General features: G+C 36.4%; 1 protein-coding gene across 1 annotated transcript in view; it reads right to left on the bottom strand.

The window, feature by feature from the left end:
- The window catches only part of SV2C (synaptic vesicle glycoprotein 2C), a 75,743-nt gene that overhangs the window by 6,466 nt on the left and 44,814 nt on the right, over positions 1-24,463 (bottom strand). Inside the window, exons 4-11 of the mRNA XM_053931655.1 lie at positions 18,086-18,219; positions 17,841-17,930; positions 13,489-13,599; positions 11,622-11,710; positions 11,103-11,267; positions 8,282-8,415; positions 6,812-7,015; positions 5,753-5,912 (exon numbers count right to left, since the gene is read on the bottom strand). Of these exons, the coding sequence (XP_053787630.1) occupies positions 5,753-5,912; positions 6,812-7,015; positions 8,282-8,415; positions 11,103-11,267; positions 11,622-11,710; positions 13,489-13,599; positions 17,841-17,930; positions 18,086-18,219 (1,087 nt within the window). The remainder of the gene's footprint in view (positions 1-5,752; positions 5,913-6,811; positions 7,016-8,281; positions 8,416-11,102; positions 11,268-11,621; positions 11,711-13,488; positions 13,600-17,840; positions 17,931-18,085; positions 18,220-24,463) is intronic.

Genomic DNA, 24,463 nt, shown 5'->3' with positions numbered 1-24,463 from the left:
TAGTGCTTCCCAAGTTCACAAGAAGATACCTACCACTTATGTGAAAGTAAAAATTGCTTTTTAAAGTAATAAAAAGGTCCTAAAGTTCCTTCTTCAGAGAGCTTAAGCTTTCTTCCATCCATATTTATACTACATGCAGAGCTGAGAAACTGTGCAGTGTTATTGCAGGCCCCTTGGGCACACACATTACAACACAAGCTGCAATTACCTCATCACACAATATTTTTTTTCCGCATCACTCTGCCAATGCAGAGAACAAAGAGGGCTTGAGGGTAAAATATAGATGTAGTGAAGAAAACTTAGTTTCCCTCATCTGCTAGAGAAATTGGAAGATGCACTGTGAATAAGACTGGGGACTGCAACATGAGAAAACAGTTTCAGGGTTAAGAGAATGGAGTGCTGTCAGAAGAAAGGATAAAATCCCTACTCCTGTCACAGAATTTGCATACGATGCAAGCAAGTCACATAAAGCTAACAAAATGGTCTTTAAGCATGCATTTCATATTTTCTAGGTGCTCAGGTTAGCACCTTCAGGTTTATGCTGCTGGAGTGCTAGGTACCTATAGCTGTATTGAAGTTACACTTCCAACCCATTCCTCCTTCTAAAATGCTCAGTGACTGGAATTTTTGGTGTCACACACTCCAGTCTACAGATTTCCTCTCCTGATGGATAGCAGAGTCCATTAAGAATATAAGGTAAAAGGCAAGAGAAGAGAAGAGACAAGAGAAAAATGTAAGTTCTTTACATTCTTGAGTTGTATTAATTTACTTGCTTGTTGGAAATCTCTAGCTAGTTTATATCTAGCTATCATGAGTGTCTTTTAAAAATTGTGTATTGAAAAATTTAAAAAATGGTAGAATATTATCAAAATATTATTAATTACTTCATATATATATCATCTAGAAGACAGAAATCCACTTATAACATTAGTAACATTATTTTCCATTTTAACACTATGTCATAATCTACTTGAGAACCATTTGAAATCTATACATCCTCTAATATCTATTACAGCAGTTGTACAAACCAGCTGAGGTTTTATGAAGAACGTGAAAGCAAAAGCTAACCTAAAATAGCATAAAATTTGGCAGTACTCATCAAGAAAGTAGGACAAACTATGTAGTTACCACAATTCTAGGGATCAGTAAACTAAAATACAAATATGTAGATGAGTGTGAATTTATACAGAATCTAAATCTGTCAAGATTTTGAAGCAACCATAACTGATGAAGAATAAACTGAAATGTGTGCTCTGTATCACATAGAGTGCACATTGCCAAACTGTTCACCACACTCCTACCTGGCTAAAAGCCAGTATGATCCCTAAATACCTAGAGTACAATTTATGAAACACCTTTCATATTATACTGCACGACACTGGCAAAGCCCCTACAGTTCAGCAACTGGCTGGTCTCCAAGAGGAGGAAAAGGAGGGGCTACCCATTCCAGCCTCTTGTGCATGGTAGCATGAACTGGCCTCCTTCCACCCACCTATCTTTGAGCCCAACCTCCAGCTACCCTTTGCTGCACAATTATGGTCATTTCACTCACTCATAGGCTGTAAGAAAATAGTATTAAATACTGACAGATTGAGCAAGGATTTTGTATTTAGATTCCCTTTACAGGAGAATCTGGAAGCCAGTTTCAGGACCAGATTCACTCTGGAATTTGTTTTGCTTTTGCTTTGTAGCAAAAGAGATCATCTTAAGTACGAAGGATTTCATATGCAAAAGCGGATCAGGAAGATTCATGTTACACAAATGCCAAGAAAGGCTGTTCAGCCCTAGAGGTAAGCTGTGCCTGGTTATGGAGATCACAGGAGTCTGAGAAGGAAAGCCAGGACTATGAGAGGTGAGCAATGCTGGTTGTTAAACTGAAGCTAGTCTGGATAAAAAAAAAAAAAAAACAGACAAAAAATTCTTGTAAGCAAGTTATTTGAGTCCCTGAAGGTATTAATTTTCAAAAAGTTCTACAAAACAAGAAGTAGCTTTGCCCCAGTCTAAAAAATTATCTTGAATTGGGTGTTTACTTATAATAACCAAGCTGGCAAAAACTAGCAGTCATGGTTCCATCACTATCAGAACTTCTGGGAAAAAGCCTCATCTACAGCGTATGTCAACAATGTCTTTCCAGGCACAGGTACTTTCACCCGTCAACCTTTTTGTACTCATAATTCAAAGAGACAAGTTTTTTTTCTCTGGTTTGTTGTAAAAAACAACTCAGCTTCAATTAAGTTTCTGTTTCTGCATAGTTATTCTTGCATACAAAAGATTTTTAAATAGAGAAAAGATGAGTAAGAAATTGCTATAATCCCAAAGCTAGTAGAAACTATGAAAAACAACCATTAGATACAACTACAGATGCCTTAACATCTGTATAGATATATATAGATAAATATAAATTACATTCTTTTTATAATTCCTAGTATTTTTTTTTCCATTAACAGCAATGACTTTTCCAATTACTTTACTTAATTTTAGGAAAACATATGTGGCTGTTATATTCAGGAATACACAAAAGATGGTAATTTCTACAGGATATTTATTAGAATTATATCATAGCATTTGGATGGTGGAAGAATTCTTGCCAGAAGAGCAATTTCCTGAGGTGTATTAAAAACACTAGCACTTAATATTAACGCTTAGTGCTTGGGATTCATAAATAGACTAATGTCGTTACTTGATACAATATAATTGATGTCTCCTGTGGACATCAATTTCTTGTCTGAAGAAGCACATAATTTTAAAAAGACAGTGAAAGGAAAACAGGGAAGCCAGTTGTCATGGTTTGACATGGAAGTGAATTTTCTCAGGAAGTTGGTAGTCAAACCAATGAGTGGTCAGGGTTGGATATTGGCATTTGAACTGACCACTGAAGGCATGGACACGCCTCTGAGAACACAGTGGGTTAAAAGCAAGGACTCCCAGAGGAACTGTCTCTTTAGTTCCAGTCAGAGTCAGTGCAGACCTCCCCTGCCTGGCCACAGGCTGGGTGGGGAAGGGGAAGCCATGCGGCCTGGGAGAGGTAGGCCGGAGCCCCAGAGGGAGAAGGGGGCAGGGGGTGAAGGGAAAGGAACCAGGCTGGCTCCCCAGGACCGAAGAGCAGAGGAGCACTGAGGTGTCCCAGGCAGCCCCCCCACAGAGAGGAAGAGACAGAGAGCCTGGAGGCACCTGGAAATCGCTGCAGAGAAAACAGAGCTGCGGAGGGGAGACAAGTGCCCAGCCTTGGAGTGTGGGAGTTTGGCAGCCTGCTGTGAGATCTCAGCTGTCCTAGTCCTGGGAGCCTGAGACTTTTAACCCTTTCCTGAGAAAAGAAAGCTTTACAAAACACTATTCCTCTTTAATGTGGAAGAGAAAGGAGACAGTCTGGGACTGAGACGTCAGAAGATGGGGAAAAGAATTCTATATGGGAGGAGATGATGGAGTGGCTTTTGGCTGGACTTTTCTTGTATAGCCATAGACTGAACCAATCTCTCTTGCAACAGAGACTGCATTTTTAGGGGGATGCAATGGTTAGAGCCAAGAAAGTGGCAGTGACCTGCTTCAGCAGCTGCAAGTGCAGGAGTGCAGAAGAAGATCTCTGTTCTTGAGACCCTTGGCCCCAGGGGAGGACAAATGTTGTTCTTTTGGTTCTTGGCAAAGCATTCTTAAGGAGCCCTATTGTTGCATCCTAGGGTTTGGGCTTAGATTAGGGATTTTTAATTTATGTTAGATAGCCAGATTCTGTAATCCTGCGCATCCCCCGTGTTCCCTCCTCCGCAGTTACTCACTCCGAGGCTGCCATTGGAGCGTCCCTGACGCCACTCCTGTAACCACTCCCCATCCTGGCCAGAGAGTTCCGTGCCAGTCACCCTGATCCCGCATCCCCATTAGCCCAGGGACCCAGGAACCGCCCCAGCGCCGTCTCGGTCGGTCGCTGTTGCTGACATCACTGCCATGGCAGCTGCCCCTATTGGCCAGCAGGCCGTGGATCCTCTCGCCCCGCCCCTCCATAAAACCCTACCCTGCCGGCACCCAGGCACCATTTTCTCCCATGCGAGTGTCGGGAGCAGTCGCGTCTTTCCATCAAACTGCGCCACGTGACCAATAAACCGTTCCTGCCCAGCACGGAGTAAATGGACAAATTCCTTACCTCTTTACCGGATCCCTAGCGCACGGTTACAGTGGCTGACCAGCCCATGCGCCCGGGACACGGAGCCGTGTCCGGGAACCCGCGGCAGAAAACCCCGGCAGCATGTGGAAGCTGCGCCACAGCCGGGCTCCCAAGAGCCGCGTGCAGCCGGGGACAACAAAAACCAATGCCGCACCCTATGGGCAGTCTGTCCATGCAATGCATGGTGGTGAGAGCTCTGTGACACAGAAAAGAGAGTGTCACGCTGGCAGATTTTCTCTGGGCGGTTGCCATGTGTGACATGGAAACACAAGAAGTGGCAACTGTTTCCTGGGAGGTCTATGGCACAGGAGAGGCTCCTCTCTCCTTGATGGACTGAGTATTGATTAACTGAAGGGTGGGAACCTGATTGAGGGTCCGAGTTGTGTCTCACTGTGGTTTTGTTGGAATTGGAGTGGGGGAAGGAGGAATGTTTTGAAAGGTTTTCATCCTGGATTTAGTGTGTGTGTCTTTTATAGTAGTAGTAGTTTAATAAAGTTTTTTTCCCTTTGTTATTAAGCTTGGGCCTGCTCTGCTCTGTTCCTGATTGCATCTCACAGCAATTTTTTGGGAAGGTGTATTTTCATAGGGCCTCTGGCATTATGCCAGCATCAAACTGTGACACCAGTCTACACTTTTCTAAATCTCTTAATGGACAGAGATTAAATGTTAACGTTTAAGACAAGAGTAACTCCTTTACAAAAAATTACACTTGCCAGTAAGGCATCATTGATTCATAAACTGGAAATATTTCAAATATGTAGTGAATTACATAATAATTAGCACTGCAACAAGGGAAAGGATACAATGTCCTTTTTTAGGAATCTGGGCAATTTTACTTAAATATTTTTAGGGATTTGAAAGAGGAGAAGTATTCAAGTCTATTAAAGCACAGCTTTGACATTTTTGCACTCCCCATACAACAGAATATGACCCAACAGTTCTTCCTTTATCCATTAATTGACATAAGGCCAGGATTAAAAAGTGCCCTTTATCTGAAAAAAAACCCAACCCATGTCATCTAGCAGCAATGCAGGATTTGAAAATTGTCCTGAGATTTCCTGCAAGAGCTCTGAAGAGTCAAGAGCAGTGCCCAAGATAGTTTTTACCCACTTAATGTACATTCCTAGATGCCCTGCATACAAATTCATAGCAGACTGATTAGCAGCACAGGGTGGTTCCGAGAGTGATTTTTATCATGATTCCCACCATTTCACAGTCAACAGTCAAATGCAGCTGTATTTCTGGTTTGGACAAACTACTGTCCTTATATACAGTTAAACTACAGGAAACTCAAAGATACTCTATTATTGTTTTCAGAAATATTAGCTGTGTTTTAAATGAGAGTAGCTGTTAGACCTTCTGCTTTCAAATGAAACTACATTTATGGTATTTTCCTGATTAGGAGATATTTGATGCAAAATACATACTAAATTGCTCAAAACTCCTCATTGTTTCCCTTTGCTTTTCATAGGAAATATTATTAATTTGGCCCTCTCAAAACATCACTAACTCTGTAAGGCCCATACAAAATAATTTCTATTTGCCATTTCTGATGGTACATAGTTTCAGTGAGTTTAGGGGAGGTGTATCTGCACATACCTTCTGTCTGTAGGATACAGCTCCACAGTAATGACATCTAGAGAGTTCCATGCTGAGATGGTGAGGCCATTGTAGAGACACAGCATACCTATCATCATGGATTCACTGGTCCCAAACCACAGGAAAAAACAGCTGATGCCAGAAAGAACCATGGAACCACCTAGGTACAAGGCAGGTGAAAGAAACATGTAGTGGAATTGTATTTAAAGAATAACCTTTGTTTTGTCTAATATTTCTATGCACACAGTGTAGCTAAATAAGTGACCCAAATATTTGAGTTAAAAACTGAAGAGATCTCCTCTACTGGTAAGGCCAGACAGAAAGACAAATGTTGAAGAAAGGAGGTTACAGAAAAAAATATGACTTCTCACATATCAAAATATATCACAAAATATTAAGTTGGAAGACTCTTTGAATTCCCAAAGCAAGACGCCTGAGCAAAACTACTCCCATTATTCTTTGTTCATCATCTTTTGCAATTACATGAAACCTGTTCATATATTATAATAAAAACGCTGCATTTATTTTAATGTGTATATATATACCCATTAAAATCTCTATATATGTTTATATAGAGATATTGTCCTAGAAAATAAAGACAATGAACTACCACATAGTTATTTAAGTAAATTGAAAACAGATTTCTTATTGTAGACAGTCCATAGGAGACACCTTTCAACTGTGTTCCTATGCAAAATAGATCACAGACAAAGAACAGCTGATACTTTCCAGGAGCTGCTCCACTAGCTGAGGGTCACCTGCCCACACCTTTCTTTCCTTTAAGCTGGAGCAAAGATAAACCAATGGTCATCAGTCTCCAAAATCTCATTCTAAATGCCTAGGTTATGGTCTTGTAATATCTGTGGAAAAGCAAGTAGAGGTGGCTACAGATCCCTTTTTTTCCCTAGAGTTTCAAAACTGGGGGCTTTTAAAAACAGATTTATGCTGGCACATAAATTACATATCTGCAGAAAGAATGTTTTTCATTTCTCTAGCCAAATTCCTTGAAAAGAGGACACATTACTTTTGATGTTCCCTGTACCAGAGTGAAGCCCCTACCTAGCATTGTTAACCGTCCTATTCTATCCATCAGGAGAGCGGACACAATATTTCCTGGTAACACTGCCAAAGTTCCAAGGAAATTAACAAAGTAGATCCAGTAGGCGCTGTAGTCATCATCAAAAGAAATCTGGCATCCTGTCCTGATGTGAAAAAATGTGCAATTTATCAATTCACTGTCAACAAATTTATACTGCTCGAAATCTGTGGAAAGAAGAAAAAGAATAATTTCAGCTAACAGCCAAATCCATGTACAACTTTTGATTAAAAATATTTCAAGTTCAAGCAAATTTAATGACCACTTGGAGCTTTCACAGCTTTGAAAAAAGGGCACTAGTTACTGCTGGTAATTTTGATAGTTTTTATCTTACTAGAAAAATTCGCAAAGTTCTTGAAAAGGACCAACTAAAGTCTGGAATTAGGAAGTTATATTACTGTATTTTACCCTGCCTGGACTGTATTTGGTAAGTCCTTTCAGCACCAGCTGGTCTTGCATAAAATGCTCTCAGTATCTGCAAATTTCTATGACTCAGTCTTTCTCAGTATCAGGCCTTCTATTTCCTGATGAGACTGTCAATTATGGTCAGTTTTGTTTGACTTCCTTTAAGTGAAATATTCCTGTGGAATTCAGTTTAAACTGATTTTCGTTTCTGAGAAGGCTTCATGATCCTCAGCTTCATAGATGAGTTACACTATATCATTACTTCTTCTGCCAATACCATTCCAGAGAACTAACCCCATATTCTTTTTATTTTCCCATTCCTCTTGTCAGCCTTATAAACTTGAACCAAGAATACCTTCCTTCCACATTAAGGTCATTGCTTGCTCTGAAACCTAGGTCTGTTACTGTTATGATTGCTGTAGTTACAGGAAAGTGGGAAGAAGTGCCTCATCTTTTCAACAAGTTTAGTTGGCCATGTTCTACTTTCAGTTATGTTTTATTAAACTGCAGAAAGAGGATGTCTTCTGTTTAAACATATGAAAATATGGATTCATATTTTTGTCACAATACTTAGGAGATTGGGAAAGAATATAGACTAGGTAATTTGAAATCTATACTCAGATTCCCCTGCCACAGCAAGCACACAGAACAAAGTATCTCACCAGTCCCTTTTGGACTAAATTAAAATACATAGTTAAAGCTACCAGTAAAACAGAAAACGCATTTTCTTCTCTCCAGACTGAATCTCTTCAGAGATGGTTGAAATCAAAGATAAAAAATAAATCACTTATTATGTGAATAAAATAAATAATTCATTTTCTGAGTCAATATTAGGCCTGCAGTATATCTTGTGCAGTGAGATCCATTCACTTTTCTGTAGTAACAAACTAGTTGCTTTTTATAAATTATTATTCCTATTATTATTATACAGAAGGACTTCTTGTATGTCTTATTAGAAATCCAGAAATTGTAAATGTAAGATGAAAACATGCAGCCGACCAATGGACATTTGAGTCTCTCTCTCATACCTGTGTTGTAGAAGGTGGTATTCACGAAAGTACAGTTCCTGAAGTATGTATTCAGTGAAGTAATGTCTTCAAAAACACAGTTCTTAAAAAGTGAATCTTCAAAGGTTACTGATTTAAACTTCATCATAATAAACCTGCCCAATACAAAGAATTGCTGTCAATTTACCTTTGTAGTTTTGAAATAGCAACAGATGCAGCTATTCAGATCTAAAAAAACTCAACCCCAGTAACAATGGATCCTTTGATGCATTTTGAAGATGTGATTAATGATTAACTCATTCTAGAATACTATTGTTCAGAAGAAGAATTAGTAAGATAAATAGCAACACATAGTTACTGGCCCAAACTGGTAACATAATTTATTTGATAATATTGCTGTTGTTACTTGTCCTTAATCATCAATCAAAACTAATGTCATGAAATTCATGAGACAGCCTTGTAAAATCACAATTGCTAGTAATTTGACATTATACCTGGAAACAGGGAGATTACACTTCAGAAATTCAGTCCCTGGGAATAAACAAACACTTGCTAATACCAACAAGGTGAAAATAAAGGATTTTTAAAAGCATCTTGGTTTGTCAGAGGAACACACTGGTTACTGGGTTAGGCTCAAATGAAAAACATACTTGTGTTAAAAATTGTTTTCACAAAATGATTATAACATGAATAAAAAGTTACATTGCCAGTTACACAGCTAGACATCTAACTGTAAGTATGTCCTCATTAATTCTGTACCTATGGACACAATTGTAATTATAATTACTATTTAAATAAAACATAAACAATTTGCTGGCAGGTTTTTTATTTTTATCTCTGAACATCCTCCTTCCTACTGACTCTCATTTAACACCTAGATTTTATCAAAATATAAATAGAAAAATCAGTGACAAATTATATTACATACAGTAACTTTCTACCCCAATATCTGAGACTAAAACAATGCTTTTTTGAGTGAGACATTTTTAGTATAATTCTATCACATAATATGATTATGCTAACATCAGCAACCATAACAAATATGTGGACTGGCATAATTATTTTTGGGATGTCTTTTATTTCACATGAAGGTGTGGAAAAAAAGTGCAGTATTTTCTTCCAAACACAGACCCGACCTTATTCTAATCAAACCTAGTGTCACCAGCTAAGTATTATTCTTATAAGATGAACAATAGTAGGAATGGGAACACAAAAAATATGCTATCTACAAAGGAACAGGAATTAAATTCTCTCACAAATAAATTCATTGGAACCACATCTTTATAAGAAAGGAGAGAAAAAGCTAGTAGTATTTTCCACAGTAAGTGACTAACTAACTAATGAATTCTCTTTTTGTATTGGTCAGAAGAATAGTGTTTTCAGTCTATTAGTTTTAGTTACTATATCATTTCTCATTTGTGACAGACTGATTAAAATCATGCCGGAGTTACTCATTATCATTTTTCATACAGTACTTTCCATTCTAAAATGTAGACTAGTTCCAGAGGAGAACAAAGAAAATATAGTGACTAAATTAGTCAGTTGAAACAAAAATGACAGACTACATGTTCTACATTCTTCTGATGCACTTTTTACTTTGTACAGGAAGTATGTGACTACATTAAAATTGGTGTCACAATGATTTGAATTAAAACCCAACAGGAAAGCAATGTATTAAAAAACCAAGTATTGATGGATGTTCTCATTAAGAAAGAACATGAAGGAAACAGTGAGATTGAGGGTGAGTAGGGTATTAAAACATTTATGAAGCAAGGATAACAAATGGGTTCATAGTCCTGGAAAATATTTTGTGAATCCCAAATAACTGTCAGGAGCACATTAAATTTGCATATTTGGAAGAGTAAATTACTGATTTAACATAAATTAGTGCTAGATTTAGTGTTTTACAAGAGTATTCTGTTTAAATTGATACAAGCTCAGTTAATGACAGTTCTTTGATTTTAGGAGAATATCTATATTCTGGAAAGGAGTGGGACTTGGAAGCTATGGCTATTGAAAATTAAATAATGGCTGTTTTTTTCTTCAATATATAAACCTTTATGTCAAAACTCAAGCACTAGTACTACTACTAAATCATCACAAATAATAAATTTTATTAACTTACATACAGATTTTTGCATGGAAATAATAATTATTCATTATCATGACTTCAAGCAGACTATTCACATGGTTGTTCTGTACATTTCTTAATAGAAACCAGATACCTAAACCAGCTGTGTTTAATTTTCCCCTAAGTTATCTAGTTATTTGTGAAGTCCAGATATAGCCTTAATATATTTGCCTTTGGCTAAAAAAAATCACAAAAGGCTTTGCCAGAGTGGTGTTTCCCATTTCAGAGCTGTTCATGCTTTTCATTGGTTTACGGTAATGTTTAGTTTTCATTTTTCTGTGATAAGATCCTAACCTCCCAATGTTCAGGCTGTTCACAGAAGTGTCTTTCATCAATTAAAAAAGGAGCAGCAACAGAGATGAAAGTACATCTTTGCCCAGCCCCCTACAATATACTGCATATGTTGGATCTGAAAACCTTTGAATCCCACTGTGAAAGGAAGTAAAATTGATGTAGGTTTTTTGGTCTGTTTTGCAGGAAGACAAGGAAGCTGGGTTTGCGTGGTGGATCCTTACACAGGAACCACATGGGCATGTACATTTCTCCTCATGCTCATGAGTCATACAAAATTAAGAACAGAAATAAATAGTCATTAAAGGGTAACAAAACCATCTATCATTACCTCATGGAAAAAACTGGGTTATTAGGATGAGCTTTAAAACATGCATCTGTTTATTCCAACTAAGCCAAGATATTAGGAAACCTCTAGACCTGTCATTGATGTATTCTCCATTGCTGTGAATCTGATTTTCCAGTGTGAAGTTGAAGACAAAATGTGAGACCTCCTCATTGTGGAAGTGTTTCACTCGGGATGCATACTCGTCTGACTGCAGATGTTTAATGACATCAGGAAACCAGACAGATAAGCCGTAGTAGCTGTGGAAAAACAAAAAAACTTCAGGCACCAATTTCACTCATTCGGAGATCTGTGTGAGGTGTGAATGAGCAGCTCCCTTGGACACTTATGTGATCAAGCTGTTGCTCCATCAGAATAAAATCCTCCATAATATAGAATTATTGAAATATGCTGACACCAGAAGATGTCAGTTTTTCAAAGAGGGTATTCCTGATGAGTCAGGTTTGTAACCAAGAACAGACTAACTGACAAACATAGCATTTTGTGGAAAGATCCTGAATAAAACAAATTACCATAGTGTCAGAAATTTACATACAGATGATTTTTCTGTCTGTCAAGACTATAAAAAATGGTTTAATCTCAACCACTCTTACCCAAAAGACAGGGTGAACCACACAGCTGTAAGTTTGATCGTATTATCCTTCACTGGGTAGTTGAAGCATCTCATAAATGTCAACCAAATCTGTAAATCATTATGAAACACATTTATTTACATATCTTCACTTATTTTGAACAGTTTTCTTAAAGGCTAGAAAATATTTGATTCTTATTTGCTTACTTCTTCAAGGCATGAGAGAAAGCAAATCAGCTCTCTGGCCACACTTCTTTTGATAGATACAGCCAGGATGTGATTTGCTTTCTCAGCTGAAGAACATATTGTAGTCTCATATAAATTTTTTTTGTAACCAGTGTGGACTTTTTACAATTCAGGCTTATTCTGATCACCTCAAACTTTCTTCATCTCTAGACAACTTCAGTTTACTTTCTCAAATAAACCAGAGATTTTCTCAGAAATGTTTTCTTCTCACTTCCCAGTATTAGACAAACTATATTTCATAATTAAACAGGGATACAATCATGGTGTGATCTGTTGTAACAAACCATGGTTAGAAATTGATGCCTGCACTATATCAGGAAAATGTGGAACTACCACAGGGTCAGAGATGGTATGGCAGAATGACTGAGAATGGTGTTTTCATCTCGAGGAGAGGAGAGGAGAGGAGAGGAGAGGAGAGGAGAGGAGAGGAGAGGAGAGGAGAGGAGAGGAGAGGAGAGGAGAGGAGAGGAGAGGAGAGGAGAGGAGAGGAGAGGAGAGGAGAGGAGAGGAGAGGAGAGGAGAGGAGAGGAGAGGAGAGGAGAGGAGAGGAGAGGAGAGGAGAGGAGAGGAGAGGAGAGGAGAGGAGAGGAGAGGAGAGGAGAGGAGAGGAGAGGAGAGGAGAGGAGAGGAGAGGAGAGGAGAGGCAGTCTGTTCTCAGAGGTCCCAACACACATCATGCAATGATGACTGACCCAGGGTCTAATCTCATGATATAACAAGGATGTGAGCCAACCAAACTGCAGCTCCTTAAAAACTGATTTAGTAAGATGCCAAATAATAATATTTTAGTCTTCAAGTGCTCCATTTTTGGTCAGTAATTGCAAAAGTAGACAGTTTCTGGAATTTTTTCTTTTCCCTGGGGAAAATGTGATTTTTCCTAACAAAGTAATTTTGTGACAAACCTTGGTTTACAACACTTCATCATAGTTCTAGAGAGCTTGAAATGACAGATTTTTAATAGCTGTGAAAAGATAGTTTTGAACTTTTAAAAGGTTAATTAATGAGGACGGTTTCAATTTTTGTTACAAGGCTCAAAAATACTATGTAATTTTGGTTTTACAAAAAGAAAATTTACAAAAAGAAAAATTAATAAAAGGATAAGAAGCACAGTCCCAGCAAGCTTGTATTAAAATCTGAAATAGCTCTAAAATATTTTTCTAGTAGAACATTTGACATGCCTAAAAAATACATGCAGATACAATGCCTTATGAAGGCATTAATGTACACAATTTATTAGTGAATTTATCATTTTTAACTAATGTGTCTGGCTCATGTTCCTCCTGATAATTTTTCATCTCCTCATGTGTCACCATCTTCCATTTGTATATATTGATCCACATTCTTAATACATAGTTATTTAGTGCTGTTTATGAATATCATCATGTATTCATTACCCATCACTTCTGTGAGGACCAATGCAGAATTTATCTCCTCTGAAGCTGGGATAAAGCTCTATGATTCATCTGCATTTTTTCTGGGTCAGGAAACCAAAACCTTACATGGGTTCCTGATTCCTTCAGTTGTATGGAAAATGTACCATTGCAGCTATCAACAGCAAGAGCTTAGCAAATCCATCTCATTTCTGAAAGTTAGTTAGAAAGGAAGAAGGTAATTACAGAATGAAGAGAAATGTTGTTACTTACACCATACAGCTCTGTGCGGATTCTTACAAAACACCTCCTGTACCAAGTTCCAGTATCACTCTCAATTTCTATGAGCTCATCTATCTGCTTAGGCGTTTTGATTCTGGTAACCTAGAAATAAAAACAGAATGTTTGAAAAAAATGTATTAAAAAAAAAAAAGTTTGAAGTTTCCGGAATCATGAACTGCCTATGGAGGATTATTGGTGGGATTTATTACACTCCATCTACTAAAAATGAGCAGATACTCAACCTGGGTCTACACTAGATGTGTTTTAGATTTATAAAGGAATATTAACACATTGTAATGCCAAAGTCTTTATGGATGCAACAGTTTCAGAAAACTCTATGTTCAAGGCATGCAGGAGATACATTTCCTTTGACTACAATAAGCTGTTGCTGTCATATACCTCTAGAGAGCTGTTGTATATACCCCCAATGCCTCAAAAGATAAAACATATATTTCATCCACCAGTTATCCATGGCCAGAATTTGCCTTCAAATTCTTTCTGACTTGCTATCACAACATTGTTGGAAGTAGTTTGATTAAAGACACAGCAATGAAAAAAGAAGTATTCAAAAGGTCATGAATTAGTAGTTGGACAACCTTTTTATTATTTTGTTATTTTTTCTAGTGTTAAACACTAGTAACACACTAGTGTTAAACTTAATGAAGAGAGAAGAAGTTAGGTGAAATTATCTGGAACCATGCATACTATTGCTGTTATGAACAATCATCTACTTATCTAAAGTGAAATGAGATAAACAGACATCAGGGAAAAATACTGAATTACCAGTGACAGGGAATGTAATGCATCTTACAATGCTAATTTCTATTTTTACTCTCTTGTGCAGCAGAACCAGGATGTAGCAGAACCAGATTCCAATACACAAGCGAGTAAAAGTAAAAATTAAAGAAAAAAAAGAAATTAAAGAAAAAATAAAAATTAAATGGCAGAGCCATGGTCTTTCCAGACACAGGATCTGACAAACATATACTGCTGTATGGTTTTTGTTTTAGTTTCTACTCTGATCCCAGCTTCAGAGTCATATCACAAAAGGCACTGTATTCATCCAGAATTTAGGATGAGTAGAGAACAGAAAGAACATTAATAAAATAGGGAAAGGAACTGACACAGAAGGAAGAAGAGAGCAAGAGACTGCATGTTTGGTGTTTGGCTGCAGTTTCTGAAGTTAGACATAATTTCTGTTTCTTCTTAACAGAATGAGAACAACCCCTGCCCCCACCTCCAGTGTATCACAGTGGATTACAGGCCATCAGGGAATAGCAAGATTAATGATAAAGGTCAAGTTTTGAGCCCACTGGTTTTACAGATGTATACTGTTTGAGATGCAACAGCAGCATCATCCCATGAACAAGAACACAGAAAAGCCCACTAAACAGTTTGAGGTATACTGCCCTCATTTCTGAAGTACTACAGCTTGCTGTTTTGCCAGATCATGACTATCAAAAGCCTGTAAACTTCTTGTCATGCCTCTTCCAATAATTGTGTCTGCATCACTGCACTGATCTCAAGCTTTTCTTAAACTGCTTTCAGGAAATATATGATACAAAAGACTGAGTCAAGTCCTCAAAAATTATCTGATATCTCCTACATAAAAAAATCCTTACATATCTCTAGGCAGAAAATAAATGCCTATTGAATCTCACTCTTGTGGGCTCAGGGTCAGCATTTTCATTGTACTGGGCACCAGACTCAGTTGGAGCTGTGGAGATTGAGGGAAACATATGTATCCTGGGACCACTATATGCGTCTGGGACAAAAGTTCCCTGGTCTTGGTGGTTCTTTAACATATGAAAAGTCTATTGAGTCAGGATAATAGTCCATCTGGAACATGCAAATTCAGCATGCCAGTGTATGAAGAATGAAAAAACACCCAAACCCAGAAAAGAAAACCTATTTTAATGAAAATGATGCTTCTCTTTAAAAGCAATGGTTGGAAATATGCAATGTTTATAATTTTAAAAAATAAAGACTTTTTGCAGAGAGAAATATTTGCAGGAAAAGGAATTAATACATGGTAATTGAGGAGTAGAGAAAATTTTGATTTTAAGGATGCAAGCTTTTTTTTTTTTTTTTTTTTTAACTTAAATATTTAAACCAAGAGGTCTAATGAATAGGTATTTTAAAAACCCAGGAAGATAATAAAGCATGTACATAAACATCTAACTTTGGTAGTTCCATATTTGAATTTATTGGTGTCTGTTAGTGTCACTGCTTTCAGGACAAATTCTTCAAAGTATGAAGAGCCACCCTCTAAATTAATTCAGGAACCAGAATATTCCATTTTGGATTAATTCTAAACCCAACTACTTGTCAATTGATGTCATCTCTTTCTAAAGGCTTGAAGATAATCCCCTCAATAATATGAGTAACAAGAATAAACATAACCTGTGGGGAAAAAAAAAACTTCTAGAAAAAGTTTAAATCAATATAATACAGGAAAATGCATAAAAGAAAATGACACTAAAACTATAGGTGTAATGGAAAAAAGTTACATCATCTGTAGAGTCAGAAAACATACTCTCAAAATGTGTCTGATGTAACTAACATTAAGTGGAGGAAAATAGTAAAGCATAAGTCATAGAATGTCATTGGATAAGCAAATGAGGAGTATAGAAAGTTTAGAAGTATATGAATAAATTACTGAGAAAAAATGTCACAATATTGAGGACTAACAGAAAAAAATGGAAACTAAAAGGATATGTCAAACAAATTAAGCATAATTTCTTTGCTTTCTGGGTTTTATGAGATGAAGTGCTGATGTTGTACAAAAAGAAGAGAATGATGCATTTTCTAATCATTTTAATGCAACCTAAAAATAGGGACTTCTATATATGTCTGACCTTGACACACAGCACAGTATTTCTAGTATCAACTTGATATATGGAGTAGAGTTTTCCTAATGCTCAAGGCAGAAACTGGCAAAATTAATGGCTGACCACTTTACAAAGGTGACTGTAGACAAAGTGTCTGAGTGTCACATTTTAACAACCATACAGACAAATGCTTGCTAGATCACAAGAGCTGGAAACAACAAGCATGTGCTTTGTTTTGTTCTCGACAGCTGCTTTAGGATGTGATTACAATTACGTCAAAGTGATGTGAGAGGTTTATCCTTCCGCCCACATTTTCTCCTAGCACATTTCTGTCTTCTTTCTTGTGCTTAAACCAATAATAAAGAGGGACAGGGTCAGCACTATGGCTGACTGTGAAATCAGTCGATGAATATCAGTAGAAGCAGAAAAAAAAAACCTCTGAAGTCACCAGGAGCAGGCATATTCTGTCTGAAAGCTGCTCAGATCAGCAAGAGCCAATTGTGAAATTACATCATATCTGTATGGTGTTAGGCAAATCCCTTTACTCATAAATTAAATAAAAAAAAAATATTAGATTAGGTGGGATTAGGGGTAGGTCACCAGTATACCAATAAATGTGGATTTAACATGGTAAATGTGCCTACCATCTTTCTTTCAAGTTAACTATAGGAATTCTTGAGCTTCTTTGTGGAAAGGTTTAAATGGAAGCAATGGAAACTACATTCAAGGCAGCAAACTGCAAATCTCAGTGGAATATAAGTTATGTGGTCAGATGGTCATTCCTCAAGACTGCCTGCAAATGCAGAACCTTTAAGAGGATTTCTTAATTGAGTTACATGTGCATTAAAATAAGAAGAAAGCTTCTGGAAGAAGAAAAACATCCCATACATGGCTCTGAGGGAGCAGAGTGCACATACTACCACAGCTCTGCACAAGATGGAGAGGCCGATTTTAAAGCTTGGATTTCAAAGCAAGAAAGTGCTGTTTGATCCTACTGTATCCAGGAAGACAAGATTGTATAGTCTTCATAAATAACAAAGATGCTATAAAAAAAATCCATTTTTTAATTGGCAATTTCTCTTCCAATAGAAACAACCCATCAATACTTTAAATAGGGTTTTATAATTAAGCCTCAACAAAATGAATTTGAACCTCCCATTTTGAGAATATTAAATGTTTGAAATTACAATTTAATAGAAATTAAGATGTAGTTTTTAAATCCATTGTTTTACCTGATAAGAATGGAAAAAAATTCCAAATCCTAAAGACACAACAGCTAACTAATTTGGACTATTATGTGGCTACTGTTATTACTAAGGGTCAAAACTTAGTAAATAAAACACAGATAGAATCTATTAACTATCTTGGTACACCATATAAAATTATCATCCTGTGGCTTCATACACTCATGAATATCCTGGCCAAAGGCTGATTTCTTAGCAGACGTTGTATATATAACAATTTCAGTAGGAATTCAAAATACTTTTTATTTAGGTATTTAGCAATACTCACAGTGAAGACTTTCTCGGGCTGACCACGAGCACGCATGTTTGTGTCATGAATTTGTTTGAGTATCATCCAAGCTTCATCATGTTTTCCAACCTGAATGTTAGAACAAAACATTAAAATGCAACATACATACAAATTGAGTTACTACCTATAGCTCCTGAATTATCTAAATGCCTGTTTGGTAGATGTCATGATATAAAAGAGAAATAATTTTCACTGGAATCTAGAAACTGTTTGGGAAGTTATACCTCCAGCAGGAATCGTGGGCTTTCCGGCATAAAGGTGAGGGCAACCACAGAAGAGACACAAGGCAGTGCACAGACAATCACAAATACTCGCCAGCTGTGGAACTGGTAGGCAGAGCCCATGCTGAAACTCCATCCTGTGGAAGCAGAAATTCACAATATAATATTTGAGTATTATATGTGTTATCCTTTATATGTTGCTTCTTGGACATGCAAAATGATACCTATATTTAAATGAAGCCTGACTGATATATTTCCACAAATATTGGTCATCCAAAAAATAGTTTTACACTATGACTTTTAGCCTCTTGTATGACTAGCCATACTGGAAAGTGGTTGTATTATGGATGAAAGGCTTTCTTGTGCAGGGATGAAGAAGCTTCTTTCAATTCTCTAAGCAAAATCTATATTAAGGTAGTTATATGAACCAAACAGGGACATCATCACCATGCATAAGAATATATATACAAAGAAATAATTTTCTATGAACAATGGAATTGGAGAGACTTAAAAGTCTACACACAAATGACATATTTTCTGGAATTGCATAGCTTTCCTTAATATTAACTTCTTCTACAAAGTTGATTTAGATACTGTTAATAAGAATCACCCATGTGAAACTGGAGGACTGCTAGTTCAGCTTTTTAATAAAATATCTGGTTGGTTGGTATATTATGACTGGACTATTGAAAAGTTATAAGAAAACTAAGAATTTATCCTAAGAAAGAAAAAAGTATTATTTGGGTAACTACCTGGCCTTTTATTCTGGCTTCATCACAGCAGGAATTTTCAAGTAAAATTTTCAAGGATAACTTATTAAAAGGTGAGTGGAATATAAGAATGATGGTAGAGGACAGAGGAGGTTACTGGAAGAAAATGAAATCTTGGGTAATGAACTGATATACTGGATTAATCTATTATTTGCTACCTGATTTTTCTAGGCAAAAGATATAGTTAAATCCCTCTGGATGTCAGTATACAACTGGTAGGACATAGTACCGAATGGCCTATTAAATAGTTCTTCAAAGGAGGTATTTATGTGAGAAATGAAAAGTGTGTTTTAGAATGTAAAGATTCTATGCTCTGGATCATAAACACATTATTGGAAAAAATTTTCTTTCTCACATTAATGTACTTACATACTACTACATGAAAAGTACTATCAACCCATGATTTATTTTTATTCTTTGTCAATGTTTTGGTGAAACATCTTAATGAGTAGATGTGAGAATGTGTGTATTTCTGGTCTCCTACAAACTTCCTATGTTTCTGAAATTATATCACTTTGCTCTGCAGCCATTTAGCACTGCCACCTTTACCTCAGGGAGAAAGGGATAAAATATGTACGAGCATTGACAATTATCTTGGAATCCTATGTCATTTTTTTCAAGTAAGACTCCATATAGACATACTTTACTGCTCAAAATATCCTTCCAACTAAACCAGGATGCCTAAAAATTAATGGCAAATTTTATTCCAAAATAAAACCTGGAATTAAAATTTACAAATAAAATTGTAAACAAAACAAAAGCAAAAACATAAAACTGTATTAGAATTCACATTTTATTGATTTTTGCAAAATGTTAACATTTGATATTATGGAATTTCAAGTCTTAAATAATGTAGGTTTATTTTACATCTAAATTTTGAAGGGAAGGAAGTAAAGAAAGGTTTACAGTGTGTTAATGAAGCAATTAGAAACCATACGTGTGCTTTGGATACTGTGTACACATTTTATTCTAATAATTAGAATCATATTCTTCATTATGTAATTTAAAGTATAGAACAAAAGCACCTGGTGCAGAATTTGTGAAATATTTTTTTGGTGAAGTTAATTTTTGCTCTGATCAGTGAGTTCATCTGAATCCCTGGGCAGCTGTGCAATTGCTAGTGCTGCAGGGAAGGCAACACAGGATGGGAGTTTACATCTTTCAGAATGTTCAGTATCAGCCAAGGTACTGGCTATTGTTGTTACTAGAAACTGTTCCAGAAATACACGAAGCCACTGGTATAGTTAGGCAATCTGCCTTTCACAGCTCCAGTTTATGTTTTATGAGATTGAGCTGTACAAAGGGCAGTTCTGCAGTAAATGAAATCAACCTGGCTTTATACCTGTTATAAAGCCAGCAACATCTTGTGCTCTGTAGCAAGTCCTGGAAAATGCTCTTGGTAATTTATTTTTAGTTGTCATTTATTAATATAAGTGAACCATACTACACTTAATTAAGAGCAATAAATGCACTGTTCATTCTGTTATCATTGTGACAACATACAAAACATCTTTTTTACTCCTCAAAATACCTGAGGGACATGTCAAGTGAAATGTTCATTATAGTTTTTATTGCTTTTGTTCCATCTTTTTCACTATGTACTGTATTAGTTCCTGCAATTTCTCTTGTGATTTAATGTATCTGCTGAATTAATGATAAATAGAAATGTTGTTATTATTAAAAAAAAAATTGTAGGAAAAAAGCTGGAGCTGCACAGAGCTTTCAGGAGGTTTTCCTCCCATCTATTCCAGCACCACCACTAGATCAGCAAAACAAACATGTATTTCAAATGCACAGCAAGTTGGGATTTATTTTTATATTTAACACATCCTTTTTCCCCAGGTCATGAGCTAATCTGGATAATGGAGCCATTAGAGCAGCTCTGAATTTAGCTCACAAAGTGGCTTTCATTCCCTTTGTATGCAAGTCTTGGAAGTAAATAAAATTGTGTTCTTGGCTGTAAGACAATCTCCTTCTCCCCTGATTCATGGCAAAATAGCAAAAGCACAGCAGCACTACATGGCTGCATTCAGTGCACTGCTCAAAACTGGAGCCAACCTTCACCCTTGCTCCCTGGCTATGCTGTACTCAAGAGTCATTAATCCTGAGAATAGGGCCAGTCACAATGTTTTATGAATTGAAAAACATTTGTCCCAAATGCATCTTGAGAGTAATGTACTGTAGAACAACCCAAAACCTCTGACGGCTGAATCTGAAGCTACTGCAGGAACCTTTGTGCTAAATACCACCCTCCTGCTCTCCTGGCTGCTGGAAAAGGCCAGTGAATTACAGACATGGCAATGACTGATTACAGAAACATAAGAGCACACAGTGGAGCAAAATCAAAATGTACAAGATGCTAATCTGTATCCAATCACCAATTTATGAGTTGAGCACAATGTCAACAAAATCTTGTCTCACAGAACAGCATACTATCAGCCCCATAATATTAATATATCAAAAAGATACTATAAAATTCTTGCTCCAAAGGAGAGAAAAGATAATCTGTCATAGATTTTCTGAATATATGCAGAGGGAAATCTGCCCACATTACATTCAATCACAAGGATACTCTTCTACAGTAGACATATTACTAGAGAACAGGTTTATGGGGATGATTTGCTAAACTTTCCACAGTGAGGGTTGCAAGGAACATCATAGATCTCTATAAATTCATACCTGTTGCACTAAACTGCAATGTGGGCAATGAAAAACATAGGTGCCTATAGGCTCTGTATTAATACTGGCTGGCAAGGAGACAGTTTATATATACCGGAGGAATAAAGTTGTGAACTCCTTTCTAAGACACTAAAGTTGGCAAATAAAATCCAATCAAATATTGTGATTTTATGGCATGGTTAGCTAAAGACTGAGCATTTTGACAATTTTTGTTCAGTACAAATAAGAGAAACTAGTTTCATGACAGTGTCATAAATTGCCAAAACCTGTTTTTTCATAGATTTCTGTCTTTTAGTAGATCAAAAAGATGCAGAAACATACTTTAAAATTACAGATGGGGGAGAAAGAGAACCAATGAACTTACATTAATTCATAGATTTCACAGATTCTTCCAAATAATAATTTACATGATTCTATAACTTTTCTTATTTCTGTTTTACCACACAACCTTTGGTCAGAAATCAGCTTTCTAGCCTTCATTCTCAATGTTTTAGTTTGAAATATTTACGGTAACTAAGAAGCATGATTGCTCTAAATTGTCACTTGGTGGCACTGTTACCGTACTCAATACAAATAAAACTTAAATAAATAATAAATATTAAATAAATTATAAATATTTATTTATAAAAATTTAGAAATAATAAATTTATAAATAATAATTTTATAAAGAACAATTATTAGAATAATATTTTTATAAAAATTATTAAATAAATAATAAAAATATTGCAGGAAGACTTTTACTATCAAATTCTGCTGTTTTGTTGCATATTTCCCAAATCTGAACTAAAGCAAAATTATGAGGTCTGGAAGCATTTTGAAGCTTGCATCATTTAAGCACTTTATTATTGCATTTATATTTTTTCTGGCCTGGCATTACCAATTTTAACTGTCAATGTCGTCTAGGATTTGAGACCATATATTGTAGTGCTACTCATTAGAATAAAGGTGAAACATCACTGAAAAAAAAGAAAAGTTCAGGTAAGTTATGTAGCTGAAGAAGATCTGCTACACATATTTACAAAACTGGATGGAAACTATGATTTTATACAATTGCAGAAATGATGTCTTCAGAATTCTTCTGTGTTATATTACTGTGAAATTCCAGTAGCACATAGTAGAACACTTGTCTTTTCTGTGATTAAATTATTAATATCACCTAGGAAAAGCAATGTTATTTTTAGCCTGTATAAAGAGTTAGATACTCTGCAAACCTAGTCTCAGCACGTCAGCTGCTGGTAATTTCTGAAGAAGGAATTTGGAAATGAAATAGTTGAAGTGTGGCAGGCCATGATGGTGGGAATTAACAAAGGTGCATGGCTCTCTAGCTAAATGCAACTAGCCTTTGAGGATCACCAGTTCAATGGAAGAAGAATGTAAAAGTATTCAACAGATGTATTTTGCAAACATATTAGACTAAGAATTGCTCTGCTGACACTTAAAATGTGATGAGAAGGAACAAAGCATTTTCTAAAGACACATTTCCTCTGTCACAGAGGAAGGAGTTTGTAAGCACAGACCCAAGTCACTCCTCTGTGCTGGCATTGATATTTATCTCAAGACCATTGAAAATCAGGTCTCCAGCCACTCCCATGGCAGTATTTTGTATTCTGACAATCGCTGGGACAGCTGAAAGAAGAACTGATCTTGCATAGAAAATAATTTGTTCTCAAATATTGTCAAATATATTCCTGCATAGCACTGTAATCCAGATGTAGTACCTCTGATCAATGACATTAACAGTACACTTTTTAAATTTCTCTAATACCTGCTGTAGAACTGCCCTGAAAAGTTTTATTTTTCATTAAGGAGGATGTTTGTGTATCTTCATACTTCAGAAAATGATATGATGTGATATGATGTATGCCCAAAATTGAGGTTTAGTAATGACAAGTAAGGCTTTCACTTGCACGGAAATGCTAATGTATGAGGCCTGACAGGAAAAAAAGAATCCACAAAAAATAGTTTCAAATCAGAATATTTAAAAATGCTGGGGTGGAAGTGGATGTGGGGGGAAGGTAAGGGAAATTTGCAAGTCGTTGTGTGCATGGTTTGAAATGGTCTGTCTGAAATCTGACTTTCATTTGGCCCTGAAATATGGCTGTATTAAGGATGCTGTGACTCACAGCAGTCAATGCAGTCAAGAAGATAGTACTTAAAATGAAGAAGAGATGAACAGACTTAATCATATAAGAGAATTAAAGCAGTATCCCTAATAAAAGAACTGCAGGTACCCAATAGTCTGGTCATGTTATCTATCTAATCTTGGCAGAAGCTAGAAGTGACAAGGGGTGACTAATAATTGGTCTATTTATGATTATGAAATCAGAATCTCTCTTGCCTCCCTAATAGATAAAAATTAAAACCTGTAGAGTCTTGAAGCAGGCTGTTGCCAGTACTGGGCCTAATGGGAACAGCATGCCTGTATCTTGAGTTGAACAAAGGAAGCTATCCTTGCACTTCAATTTTCTTTACTGGGAAGGCTACTGGGCCAACCACATAAAACAGAGACATGAATATGACAAAATCACTCATTATCTATTCATATGTTATGAAGTCTAACAGGGCAGAAGAGAAGCTATACAAAACCAGATAGCAAGGGCTTGCAATCTAAATTGACCATTATACATTTTCTACATATTCACCCTATATAGTCTCCTTCAGGGGACTATCCCAACTATTCAGAAGGTATAGATGTTCCAATAGCTATAACAAACAATGGCAAAAGAGTAAAGAGCATTCACAAGAAGCAGCTTATGGTATTTTCAGAATTGTTTTTGCCTCTTCAGCTCTTCCTATATGACTGAGAAAGTATGATAGCAAGAGCATTGACTTACAGTTCACAGAGCTGGACAAATTCCATTTTAACTAATGTAAAGCAGCACTAAAACAAATTGTCACCCCTATAGATAAATAGCATGTTAAAAACAAACAA

This window comes from Vidua chalybeata, chromosome Z (genome assembly GCF_026979565.1).
Source record: "Vidua chalybeata isolate OUT-0048 chromosome Z, bVidCha1 merged haplotype, whole genome shotgun sequence".
Lineage (NCBI taxonomy): Eukaryota > Metazoa > Chordata > Aves > Passeriformes > Viduidae > Vidua > Vidua chalybeata.
The sequence above is the reverse complement of the archived record's forward strand: the minus strand, read 5'-3'. Positions and strand labels throughout refer to the sequence as shown.